A 12,304-nucleotide genomic window follows, 5' to 3' on the forward strand; every position below is an offset into this window, starting at 1 on the left:
AGAATATTTCTATAAATGGAACAGCTGTGTCACAACTTAGTCACAACAACAACAATGATGCATATTTTAAAGATTTTTTTCATCACTACTGTCAAATTGTCCTCCGGAAAGGTTATTCCTGTTCATGTCAGAACTGGAATCTTTGACCTTGACTCAGAAGATGGCAAGGAGACTGGAAGAATGCCTCCAAATGGTGAGAAGTAAGGGGATCCTACACAAGAAGCAGGAAGGAAGCTGGCCAAGGTTGTGCCTATGATATTCTACTTTTCTATGGTGCAAAAATATACCGTAAGACAGAATGTGGGGTGGGACTGAGGCCTCAGACCTGAGTCCCTTGTGTTGACCTTAATTTAAATCATTTGGATAAACCCAGCCTCATTTAGTTGTGCTAAGGGGATTGTGGGAGGGGTTCACATCGGAAGTTTGGACCAGAGTAACAGTGGAATCAGAGCCCCGAAAGGGGGGAGCAATGTTAGGTGGGAAGGCTTGAGCAGCACTGGCCATTTGGGCCATTACCCCAGACCTGGAAACTCCCAGGCAGTGCTTTCTCTGCTCCAACCATAAGGGTTTGGGTGGTGCTGTTGTAGTAACAGAGGCTGTTTCTTTTCTTTTCTTTTTTTTACCATCTTTCCTTTGCAGCTAGACAATATATTCCAGGAAGGCAGAATCCTGATACTTCTTATGTATAACCAACAATAGTACATGTGGGGAAATACTTTCTAATTCTCTCCACTGTCAAAAGAGGGTATCAGATCCTGCCACAAATTATACTAGACAACTAACATCTAAGCAGATCTACAACGGATTGTTCTGTCTTCTCTCTCATGGTTTTATAAATGTAGATTTGGCTAACTTTATATATATATATATATATATATATATATATATATATATATATATATATATATATATATATATCAGAGAGGAAGGGAGAGGGTGAGAGACATAGAAACATCAATGATGAGAGAGAATCAACAATTGGCTGCCTCCTGAATGCCCCTTACTAGGGATTGAGCCCACAACCTGGGCATGTGCCCTTGACCAAAATCAAACCCACAGGCAATGCTCTATCCACTGTGTCAAACCAGCTAAGGCAGATTTGGCTAATTTCTTCATGCACAAAGATCAAAGATTAGTTTTCTCTCCATAATCCCATCTCCCAGATCTGAGATTAGATTATTAACATCATCTCCCATATCTCTCATATGCGGGTTCCACTAATAGTTATCACCCTAAGCTTAGCTCTCCATCAGTAATCTAAAGGTTAAAAGTTAACATTCATAAGACCTGGTCTCTCACCCTGTTACATGCCCACACCAGGGACCCCTAGCCCACTGCCCTAGTCCCTTTTCAACCTGAGGAGGGACATGAAAGAAGGTGGGGAGCAAATAGACTCCAGGTTAGGTCATTGGTGCTAAAACTCTGCCTTTTCGCACTTTGGGTTTTCTGGGCACTGCTTAGACAAGTCTCGTTGCCCTTTCTCAAGTGATTTTTCTGGACTCCACTTCTTGCCTGCTGTAAATAAATATCTGCCCACTTGACCCTTGCCACTTAGATTTCAATCTCTTGTTCCTACCCGACCCTCCCCACTAGCCAGAGGGTAATCCTTCCTCTCTTGATTTTGACTGCTTCCTGACATCCATTTGTCAGAGAAGACCAAGGCTCAGAAAAGTTAAACTGGATTTCCAACTATGTTTTCTAGCCAGCCTCCGGTCCTGGCATTTTTATTTCACTCCGGGTGGGATTGAATTAGCTTCATTCCGTTCCCCCATCCCCAGCAGGCCTGGAGTTAGATTATTTGCACCTTACAAACATCCCCACACCCATCCCCGAATTTCTGGCGAGCACCGAGCCCAGGGAAGTCTAATACACGATCCACCTGCAAATATTTCGCGATCTGTTTGGATGGGCAAACCATGCACAGGGAACGCAGAGAGCATCCTAAACTGTATCCAATCACGCCACCCCAGGAAGAAAGCAAGTGTTTGCTGAATTTGGCGTCCAAGGCCCTTCATGCAGGCTTTATTCTCACCCCCACCCCACTTTCTCTCTGAGCATCCCCAACCCGGACCCTGAAAATTAATCCACCAGAACCTAACGGTGGGACCGGGGCGCTTTACCCGGTTCCTGGGACCCCGAGCGGGCATTCTCCGGGACTCCACCGGTCCCCGGGAGTGAGCTCAGCCGGGACCCGTGGGAGCCCCAGGTGGGGCCGAGTGAGGGCAGGAAGGGGGGGCGGCGCGAGGCCCGCCGACAGCCCGGCCCCCGAGGGAGCGCTGCGAGGAGCTCGGGGAGCGCAGCGGCGGGTTCGGGGCTGGGGGAGGCGCCCGGCGCAGCCAATCCCGGGGCCACCCCCTCCGCGGCCGCCAGCGGAGCCGGGGCGGGGGAGCCAGGCGGCGGCGGCGGCGGCGGCGACGGCGGCTGCCGCGGGGAGGGATGGAGAGGGGCGGGGGGAGCGGAGCCGAGCGGAGACAGCCGCGGCGCTGCAGAGAGGCTGGGGCGGCGGCGCGGCTCCCGGTACTCCCCCCGCGCCCGCCCCGCGTCGGCGAGGGTCCGGCCCCGGAGGCCCCGCGCCATGGGCTGCATCGGCTCCCGGACCGTGGGTGGGTACCGCGGCGGGGCGAGCGCGGGCGTAGGTTGGGCTCTCCGGTCCGGTCCTCCGGCCCCTCCCCCACCCTCTCCGCGCCCCTCCGGGTACCTCGCTCCATGCTGCCCAGCCCGGCCTGGCTACCTTACTTTCCCTCCGCTCCTCTCCTCCCCGCTCCTCTCGCGCGCCCCCAGGGCTAGCATCCCTCTGGGCTCTCGGCGTTCTTCTCTCCGGCTCCCTCCGGCTTCCTTCCATAACCTCCCCAGGCGCGGTCCCTCTCCATCATCTCTCCATCAGCCTCTTCTCTCTCCTCCGTCGCTCTCCCCTCCTCTCCAGTCCCTCACCCGCCACCTCCAGGCCATCCGCCTCACTCTGCCTTCTTCTGCGCCCCCGCGCCCCTGTCTCCATTTGTGGAGCAGCCCTCTTCTAAGAATCCTCAGTAGCCTCAGCCCCCAGTCTTTCTCCGCACGCACACCCCCCCCCCTACCACCACCCCCGCCTCCATCTGGCTTGGGTGTTTTGCACCCATCTCTTTGCCTCTCCGTTGCCTTTTTCTGTCATTCGTGCCTCCCACGGTTTGCTTTGTTCACGTGCATTTTCCCTCTGGGGCGGGGGCGGGATGCGCCTCGGGGAGGGAATGGGTTCCTCGCCTGGAGGGAATGGGGACGGGTCGGCTCTTGAAGGGTGGGGCGTTAGAGCCGGTGGACGCGGGGAGGAGGTGGAGGTCTAAAGGGATCGAGAGGGGTCCGGAGCCAGCTCCCAGCTGGGTGGGGCCGGCCCTGGGAGGATCCCCGGGACTGGACAGCACCTGTCAGCTGGGGGTGGGGTGGGGGCGGGGCCGGCGCTTTATTTACCTTTGACTGGGGGAGGCGCCTCCTAATTTGTTTACCCCCCTCAACCTTTGCCCTGCTACCACCCCCTGGGCCCCCACCCCCTGCACACTCCACTTACCTCTCCCTAACCCTCCAATTTTTCACATTTCAGCTCCCCATTTCTCCCGCCTACACGCCCCAGTGACCTCAGGCTGAGAGAATAATTTGTATTATTATTACAAACAAACTCACCCTCCGGAAGCCTGATTTCTCTGAGACCTGGTTTATTTCCATGGATACCCCCCTCCTCCTCTGCTTTCACCTCTTCGGGTTCTCTCCCTCCCCCTTCTTGCCCCCCACGCTCTGACTCAGCTCTCCCTTTTACAAAGGCCACCTCTCCCCTCCTCTCTCTCCCACTTTGCCTGCCCCACCTCCCTCCTGGGAGATTGTTCTCTGTCTGCCCCATTCTGGCTGTCTCCACTCAGAAGTCCATCTTTGCCTCTGGTCTGACCCATCTCACCACTCCCCTGCAGCCCCAAGGAACAGCGGCACACTTTGGAAGGGTCCTACCTCCCTTGGACCCCTTAACCAGGAGCCTTACCTTTTGCATCAGCTATGTTGTTGCATGCTAAATGCCTCCTCAGCCCCAAGACCCCATTCAATTTACCCCTTCTCAAGAGTGGACCCCTAACCCGAAATTCAGAATCATAAAACTTCATGTATAGCAAGGATCTATAAGGTCAGATGGTTCACAGCCATCAGACTTTAGTCTACAACTATTCAAGTGGTTCTTCCCCAAGCCTTCCAGGAGGCACCACCCTGCCCTCAATCTCAACCTCCCTTCGCTATGAGCTCTGGCCTCATTTTAGCCATTACCATTCTTCTCTCCCCAAACCCTCAAACATCTCCCAGCATCTTCTGTCTTCTCTTTGACTTGAATTCGTGTTCTTTTAGTTCCTATTTTTAAAAGTCCCCTTCACTCCTCTGGTGGTCCCCTCCACTCCTCTTTAATCCATCACTTATCTCCCAACAGTCAGGTAAAATTATTCCATCCCACACTTTGCTTTCTTTGCTCTCACTGTTTCTGGGTGAACACACCCAGCTCCCTCCTCTATCCTCTCCAAATCCTTCCTGGGGGACAAGTTCACCAACTCCTATGGAGGGTCCCCTACATTCCTAACACCTCACAAATAATAAAGCCCGCACATAGAGAAGCTAATCCTTAGAAAAGCCCCACCGTTACTTGTAGAAACATAATAGGTGAAAAGCGCAGCTCCCAGTGTACTCCTGCACAGAAACCCTCAAGGATCCCTCAGGACAGGATGGACGCCAGTTTTCCTGCTAAAACCCAACCACTGACCCTTCCATTTAAACAACAACAATAAGTGAGGTCATTCACCAGTTTTTCTGAGTTTGGTATTCTTGGTTGAGTTTAAACTGAATATTTTGGCTCAGTATTATGATTTCTTCTATCAAAAATGTGGGCAGAGTAGGGATGTAAAAGGGATGGGCAATGGGAAGAAGTGCCTCAATGTGTGGCCTCAGCATCTGAGACCAGGAGGGGCTTTTGGGTTGGGCGCAGGGGAGTGAGATGGAGCAACTAACGCTCTGGCCACTTCAGGGAATGAGGTGATTGCAGTGGACTGGAAGGGTCTGAAGGATGTGGACCAAATCAACATGGACAGCACCAGCTCGCTGCACGGAAGCAGCCTCCACCGGCCATCTACAGAGGTGAGGCCCGTGCCCAGCTGCCCCTCACCGAAGGACCTCTAAAAGACTCCAGAACCCTCCCTAACAAAGCCTCCCAGTTGCCTGACCCTTGAAATCCACTCTTAAAGTCCAAGCGAACATTCCAAACACTCCTTCAAACTGACACTTGAAGAGAACATTTCTCCTACATTCCTCAAAATACAAGCGAAATGTTCCACACCACCAACACCCTGATTTCCTATGCTAATCTCAGGAAAGCCCTCCCTTCTTCACACACTTCGGGAAGTTCCTGGGAGGAAAGGGGTGGGGTTCCTTGCATTCCTGGAAGTGCTTGGGATACCCATTCCCTTTTCTCTCTCCTCACAGCAAACCCGAACTGATTTCTCCTGGGATGGCATCAATGTGAGTGCAGCTCTCCCCAGCCCAACCTAACTGGTCTTCCTTCTATTCTCCCATAACACAGTGCTCCCTCACTCCAGCAAGCCCTCCCATGCTCTACCTACACCCCAAATTTTCAAGGGTGGTTGGAGGATATGCCTCCTTGGGACTCCTGGGTCTAATGGTTTTCCCAATCACCTGCTCTGGCTCAGATCCTTCATCTAGGAAACCATGAGCTTTCCCCCACACATAGAGCACCCCCAGGCCCTCTCATTCCTCTGTCCCTCCTCCCACATTCTCCATTCCAGCTCTCCATGGAGGACACCACTTCCATTCTTCCGAAGCTTAAGCGAAACTCTAACGCCTATGGCATTGGAGCCCTGGCCAAGTCATCATTCTCAGGTAAGATTCCCTATCTAGGGATGCATCCAGACAGGAGATACAGGCTCCTGGTCTCAGTCTCCCTGTTCCTTCTAGCCTGATGGGGACCTTCATCTTCCTACCCCTGACCTATTTGTCCTTTCTGTCAAACCTCTCCTATCCTTGAGGCTGCCCTCATATATGGGAGTCATCCCCCATGGGATGGAGCCCCCTGAGAGTGGGGTGGGGATAATGAGGAGGACCTGTTATGGGTATTGTGTGATATTCTGGAGGATGGGGGGAATGTCTGGCCCCTTAGGGATTTCAAGAAGCATGAAGGACCATGTGACGAAGCCCACAGCCATGGGGCAAGGCCGGGTGGCCCACATGATTGAATGGCAGGGCTGGGGGAAGGCACCAGCCATTCAGCCACAACACAGCCACGAGGCGGTGCGCAGAGATACCGATGCCTACTCCGACCTCAGCGATGGCGAGAAGGAGGCACGTTTCCTTGCAGGTACTTGTTCCCCCAAACCCTCAAGAGGCACATCTTAGGATGGCCAGAGACTGACCCTTCAACCCCACCCTGTGACAAGATTGATTCTATCCATAGGATGACCATTAGACTTAATTTCAAGTACTTTGACTTGTTAATTCTGATAAGTGCCCTCAAACTTATTTTTATTATCATCTCAGAAGTTGAGGAGAATTAATGTGGGGTTGTGGGTTCTGATGCCATCTCTCCTACATGGTGGGACTATCCAACCCCTGGACTTCCTCAGTACAGGGCAAAAAGAGGCAGGGGCTGTTGGCTTCAAAAAAACTCTGTTCTCCTGTTTCTTGAAGAAAAAGAAAGAAAGCCTTGGAGATCTTTACTAGCCTTAGCCCATCAGCACATTGCAGTCATCGAGTCACATAAGTGGCTCATTTCTTGTGACAACCACTAGACGGTCAAGGGGACCTGGGCAAGGAGAGAGTGGTTTACAGAAGAAGTTTCCTTCCAGGAAAGTAGTGCAGGTATGAGACAAGCCTATAGTGCACCTACAATGGTGGCCGAGCCCTAGTGGCAGGTCTCAATAAGATCCCTAGGGAGAAGGACAGATCTGGAAGAGAAGGGAGGTATCTTTGTATTGGTGTGGGTGTGGTGGAAGAAATACCAGTGAGGGGGAAGGCAAACATGTAAGGGGCAGGTCATGGTGTAGAGCAGCTAGCAATGTAGGCTTCAATTTACGCATGGCTTTGGCTAGAATGGGGACCCCCAAGTCTATCCATCTTCACTATTTTATCCTCCCTCCCTTCTCCTTCCAATTCCTTTAACTATCAACTTGGTGGTCCTATAATCCCATGGTGCTCTCTTGGGGATTTTCTGTTAATCTTGAGGCACCATTCCCCGCTCCCCGCCCCGCCCCTTCCTAGATAACTAGATTGCTCTGTCCTTGACTGCCTAATACCAGCTACCACTCCTAAAAACATCCACAAAATAAACTTCTGGAAATCCCAAATTTCAATCCCTTAGGATATCTCACCAGAAGACCCTCAACTCTTTCCCTTAGGAATCTTAAATCTGACCTTTTGGGAAATCCCCCATGATATTGCTTTGTTTCAGGGCATGTACAAAGGCTGTGCTGTCCAATATAGTAGCCACTGGCCGAATGTGGCTATTGAGAACTTGAAATGTGGCTAGTTTGAGTGGACAATGCTGGACGTGTAAAATATCAACTGGATTTCAAAGACTTTCTATGAATAAAAGAATGTAAAATATCTCACTAATTTTTATATGGGTTAGATATTGAAATGATCATCTTTTATACATATTAGGTTAAGTAAGATATAGTAGTAAAATTAATTTCACCTGTTTCTTTTACTTTAATATGGCTACTAGAAAATTTCAAATCATGCAAGTGGCTTGCATTGTATTTCTATTGAACAGTGCTGCTCTAATGTCCCCTTCCCCATGCATGTGTCTAAGGGTTCTCAGAAATACCTTGTGGTAACCACATTTCTTCTCCCAGGCGTCATGGAACAGTTTGCCATTTCTGAGGCCACACTCATGGCCTGGTCTTCCATGGATGGTGAGGACATGAGTGTCAACTCTGCCCAGGAGCCATTGGGCTGCAACTACAGTGACAACTACCAGGAGTTGATGGAGAGTCAAGGTGAGGGATGGTTCCAGAATCCAACTCCTGAGGCTTAAGGGGCCTCCCCAGCTATCTATGCTACTTCTGTACATCTCTGTGTTTCTAAGACGTTCTGTTCATCCTAGCTTTCTATTCCCCTCCTTGCCCAATGTCTCACCCTCAATTGTCTGTGCTGTTGTTACTGCCTTTGATAGTCTATGCCCCCACCAACCTCTATGATTCTCTTTACAGATGCCCTCACTCAAGCCCCCATGGATGGATGGCCTCACTCCTATGTCTCCCAGGGCATGTACTGTCTGGGATCATCAGATGCCTGGGAAGCAAGCGACCAGTCCCTCATTGCCTCTCCAGCCACAGGATCTTATCTTGGCCCTGCATTTGATGACTCACAGCCAAGCTTACATGAAATGGGGCCTTCCCAACCTGCTTCTGGATACTCTGCTCAGGAGCCTCCACCTTTGCTGGGGGGAGACACTGACTGGGCTCCAGGGATGGGTGGGGTGGACCTGGCAAGGGGCTCTGCAGAGGAGGAGAAGAGGCCCTTGGCCCCCGAGGAGGAAGAAGATGCGGGATGTAGGGACCTGGAATCACTTTCCCCACGAGAAGACCCCGAGATGGCCACTGCTCTCAGCCGAAAGGTATCTGACGTCACATCCTCAGGTGTGCAGTCCTTTGATGAGGAGGAGGGTGAGGCCAACAACTAGCTTCTACCCACTCTACACCCTATCTTCCACTCCCACCTGAGGGGCCTGGCTGCAACAATACCCTCCCTTCCCCCAGCAGTACAGCTGAAACCCGGGCAGAAGACCACGAGGAACCCAGGAGCTGCCAGTTCTCGCCAGGAAAATGGAGGGCCAGGATGGGATTCCATCCAGGCTTGTGCTGTAGAAACCACAGGTCCGGGGACTGAGCCCCAGGCAACTAGATGGCTGTGAACTTGGCTTGCCTGCGGGCTTCTGGGTCTGTGATGATGAAGCCCCAGTTTGTATCCTGGGGACAGGAGCCATCAACTAGATCTCTGTTTTTCACTCCTGACTTCATCTTTCAGGAGCCTTGACAGTGGCTGTCTGAATGCCTCCTTTCTCATGTCACTTTTGCTTTTTCCGACTCTGTGTTTTCTCTGGCTGTGGTCCCAGCTTGACCCTACTGTGAAGAACAGACCTGCTGGATGTGACTCAATGAGTGTAGGGGAAGCCATGTCTCCTTAGAGAATGGAGAGGCTGCCCTCAGTGGGTAGTTTGGCTTCTGAGATCAGGAGTCATGGGGGAGGTGGACATGGCAGCCGGGGTGCACAAGGCACAAACAGGATTCTTTATATAAGGCCCACCCAGAGACCAGAGAGTCATTGATGGGACCAACAACAAACATGGCCACCTGTTCTGGGATTTTGAATATCCTGTGACTGCAAGGTGGGTCCTAAGGGTCTGGGAAAGGACCCAGTGGGCTGGCTGCTCCAGCTCTTGCTTCCTTTGTCTGCCTTCTTCCATCCCTTGCTCCAGGAGCTCTGCCCAGAGGGGGTGACAGAATGCAGGTGTCCTGCCAGGTGGGGAAGCATGAGGGCTGTGCCTCCTTCCCTCCACCCCCAAATTCTCTGGAGCTGTTTACACTTTTCTCTTTGCCTTTTCTACATTTTTATAACTTCTTGGGGACTCAGGTTGAGTGGGGTGGAGGGAGGAGTCTGGTGCTGTCAGGCCCCTGCCCAGTGTGTTGTTGGCTGAGAATCAGTGTGGGCACTCGGCTTCTTTTTCTCCTTCTTCAGCTCCTCCCAGGCGGCCTCCCTTCCCAGGCCTCCTGCGGAGAGTGGAATCAGAGTCTTCTTCCTTTTAGGAGGGGTTTATAGTGAGGCAGAAGCCCCTGAACCGGCTAGTCCTTCCACATCCAGTTCCCATTCCGGTGGGGACTTCTGTCCATAGCACACAAAGCCCCACACTTCTGTATGCGATCCTGACAGCAGGGCCAGGCTGGAGCAAAGGCATGGCAGCTGAGGAACACACCATGGGACCCCATTCCCTAGCCCCTGGCAGAGGGAAAAGCTAAGATGGCCATTGCCTACCTTTTGTCTCCTCTTCTAAGACTCCAGCTCCAAGGCCTTGTGTCCTACTTTGTCAGAGGTCCTATTGCTTCTGTCCTCTACTAGGAAGGGGGCACTGTCACTCTCACAGACCCTGGGCACAAACGAGCCCACCCCCCATCCCCAGATGTCTATTTCTTTGGAATGAGGAGGTTATGAGTTTGTGTCCATCTATGACCCCGACCCCCATCAAGTTCACACTTTCATAGGCATGTGGTCCTGCAATGCAACCAAGGCCGGGGTCCCATGTCTTCAGGGGAGGGGAGGTCAATTGTTGGAGGAAACATGAGTAGGCCTGGTGAGCACAGATGAGTGAAGAGTTATTTACCTCATCTAAAGCTGTGGCTTGTGTTTGATCATGTGACCTGACTCCGGGGGCACCAGGACCTCTTGTCTGGGAGCTTTGGGCAGTAATATTATGGCCTCACCGTGCACTCGTCACAGGTCTTGGGGTTTGCATGCTCGAGGCTCCCTCCTTTCAGGGGGTCCTTGTTACCTCACCTTGTGCAACCTGCTCTCTGGATGAATCATCTTTTCCTCTTAGTCTCATCCTCTTCCTGCCCCCTGTTCTGCCCCCATACCGCAGTGGACATCCACTCCAGTGAGTGGGGTCATTTATTACAGTTCCTTTTTGCTCAGGGCCCTGGGGAGTTAGAGAAGGTAGAGGAAAGCAGTGTTCTTTCCTCCCTTCCTACCGTAGGAAGCCTTCTTTTGGTCCCTGCTGAAAGATGACTGAATGGTGGAGAAATCTAGCCCATTTGACTCCAGCAGGGCTCCACATCCCTGGTGCTGGCAGCTGGCACATGCACAGGCAGACCAGGGGTCAGCTGGGGATTTGCATTTGCAAGGAGCTTCCCTACCACTTTGAAGAGGGAGAAGACCCAGGGAGCTGGCCTTGGACCCTCTTAGGACTCTTCTGGAAGGAGGAACTGCCTCTTTGGTGCTGGGGGCCGGGTGCATGGGGTTTGCTTATAGCCTATTTGGGGGGAGGGGAGGGGCATGTGCTGGAAGAGGCTATTGGGGGTGAGGGAGGGTTGCTTTTCCTCCGCGGTTCAAGGCTGTGCAGCACGATTTACAACAGTTCCAGAACAGGGCTGTTTTTATATTATTGTGAATGAAACTGCTCTTGCTAAATGATTTTCTTTTGGTGGGGGTGCACTTTTATTTTCAGTTTCATTTTATTAAAGGGAAACCCAAATCTTCCATTCCTCCCCTTCTGCCTCCCCCCTCCTCCCCTTCCTTCTTATCCTTGTGTTAAGGAGGGGATCTTGGTGAATGTGTTTATGATCTTTTCCCTGTCCCCACCTATACAGCCCATGCTCGTCTTCCAGGTCTGGGGAGTATCCATTTTTGTGGTCAGTCTTGGCATGTTTTCTTAATGTGACACCCCTCCCCCCCAGGCCTAAGAGAGATTCTATGACATATATTACAGAGAGAATTATATATAAATATATATAAATATTATAGATTATATACACATGGGCATTGGGCTCCAATGCCCACTGCCAGCCCCCTCCCCAGGCTACACTACAGACTCTCTCTCTTGGCCTGGGGAGGGGGCAGGGATGTAACGCTGGAGAGGGATCCAGGCTGTGTTCAATGGCACTAAACAGAATGTGGTGGCATCTTCTGACTATGAGTGTCTTATTTGGGGGATGAAGGAGACTGGGCCCAGGGGAGGTGAAGGAGGAGAATGTCACATTGGAGAGGGGACACAACTAAAGGGCATAAAGGGGGGAGGGGAAAAGCTTGGAGTGTGGGTGCAAGGGCTTTTGGATGCTCAGAGCCCCTGGGACCACTGGCAGAAAAGGCAGGCTCATGGCAGGCTCCCTGTTGCCGATTTGGGGAGGATATGGTTCTGACCTCCCAAGTGTGGAAGCACTGAAGAGGTCTGCCATCTTGACATTGAAACCCCAGCTCTCCACCTCAAGAAGAACACAGAGAACTCATCTAAGGGCTGGTGTCTGAGTGGCCAACTGAAGGGTTCTTGGCAGGAGAGGTCCCGGCCAGAGCAGTTCGAGGGCAGAGCTAACCTTTGGGAAGGACAGATCAATGACCACAGTGGGAAGAAAGGGGATGGACTTTTCTAGGAAGTGACCTGGAGATGAGGTAAGGAAGCTGTGATGTGAGATAGGGAGGATTTCTGATGGAGGGTGTTTGATGGGGCAGCATGACTATTTGGCTCAAGGTGCCTGCCCTCCCACATAGAGCCTTTTGTGACATTTTCTCTTCCAGGCTTCTCCCCCTG

At 52.0% G+C, this 12,304-nt stretch overlaps 1 protein-coding gene across 3 annotated transcripts; it reads left to right on the forward strand.

Annotated features, from left to right (window-relative positions):
* Window positions 1–2,388: 2,388 nt before the first annotated feature.
* Window positions 2,389–11,583, forward strand: FAM131B (family with sequence similarity 131 member B). Of its 3 annotated transcripts, none has more exons than XM_079786604.1 (8): window positions 2,389–2,603; window positions 5,021–5,130; window positions 5,476–5,511; window positions 5,796–5,889; window positions 6,167–6,364; window positions 7,860–8,003; window positions 8,217–8,672; window positions 8,766–11,583. In XM_079786604.1, the coding sequence occupies exons 1-8, from the start codon at window positions 2,576–2,578 to the stop codon at window positions 8,918–8,920; spliced, it is 1,221 nt and encodes a 406-aa protein (XP_079642730.1). In that variant the 5' UTR covers window positions 2,389–2,575; the 3' UTR covers window positions 8,921–11,583. The 3 variants fall into 3 exon arrangements, with proteins under 3 accessions (XP_079642730.1, XP_079642731.1, XP_079642732.1); XM_079786605.1 differs by having other exon boundaries at window positions 8,217–8,645; window positions 8,769–11,583; XM_079786606.1 differs by having other exon boundaries at window positions 8,217–8,909.
* Window positions 11,584–12,304: the final 721 nt, after the last annotated feature.

This window comes from Cnephaeus nilssonii, assembly GCF_951640355.1.
Source record: "Cnephaeus nilssonii genome assembly, chromosome: 12".
Taxonomy (NCBI): Eukaryota; Metazoa; Chordata; class Mammalia; order Chiroptera; family Vespertilionidae; genus Cnephaeus; species Cnephaeus nilssonii.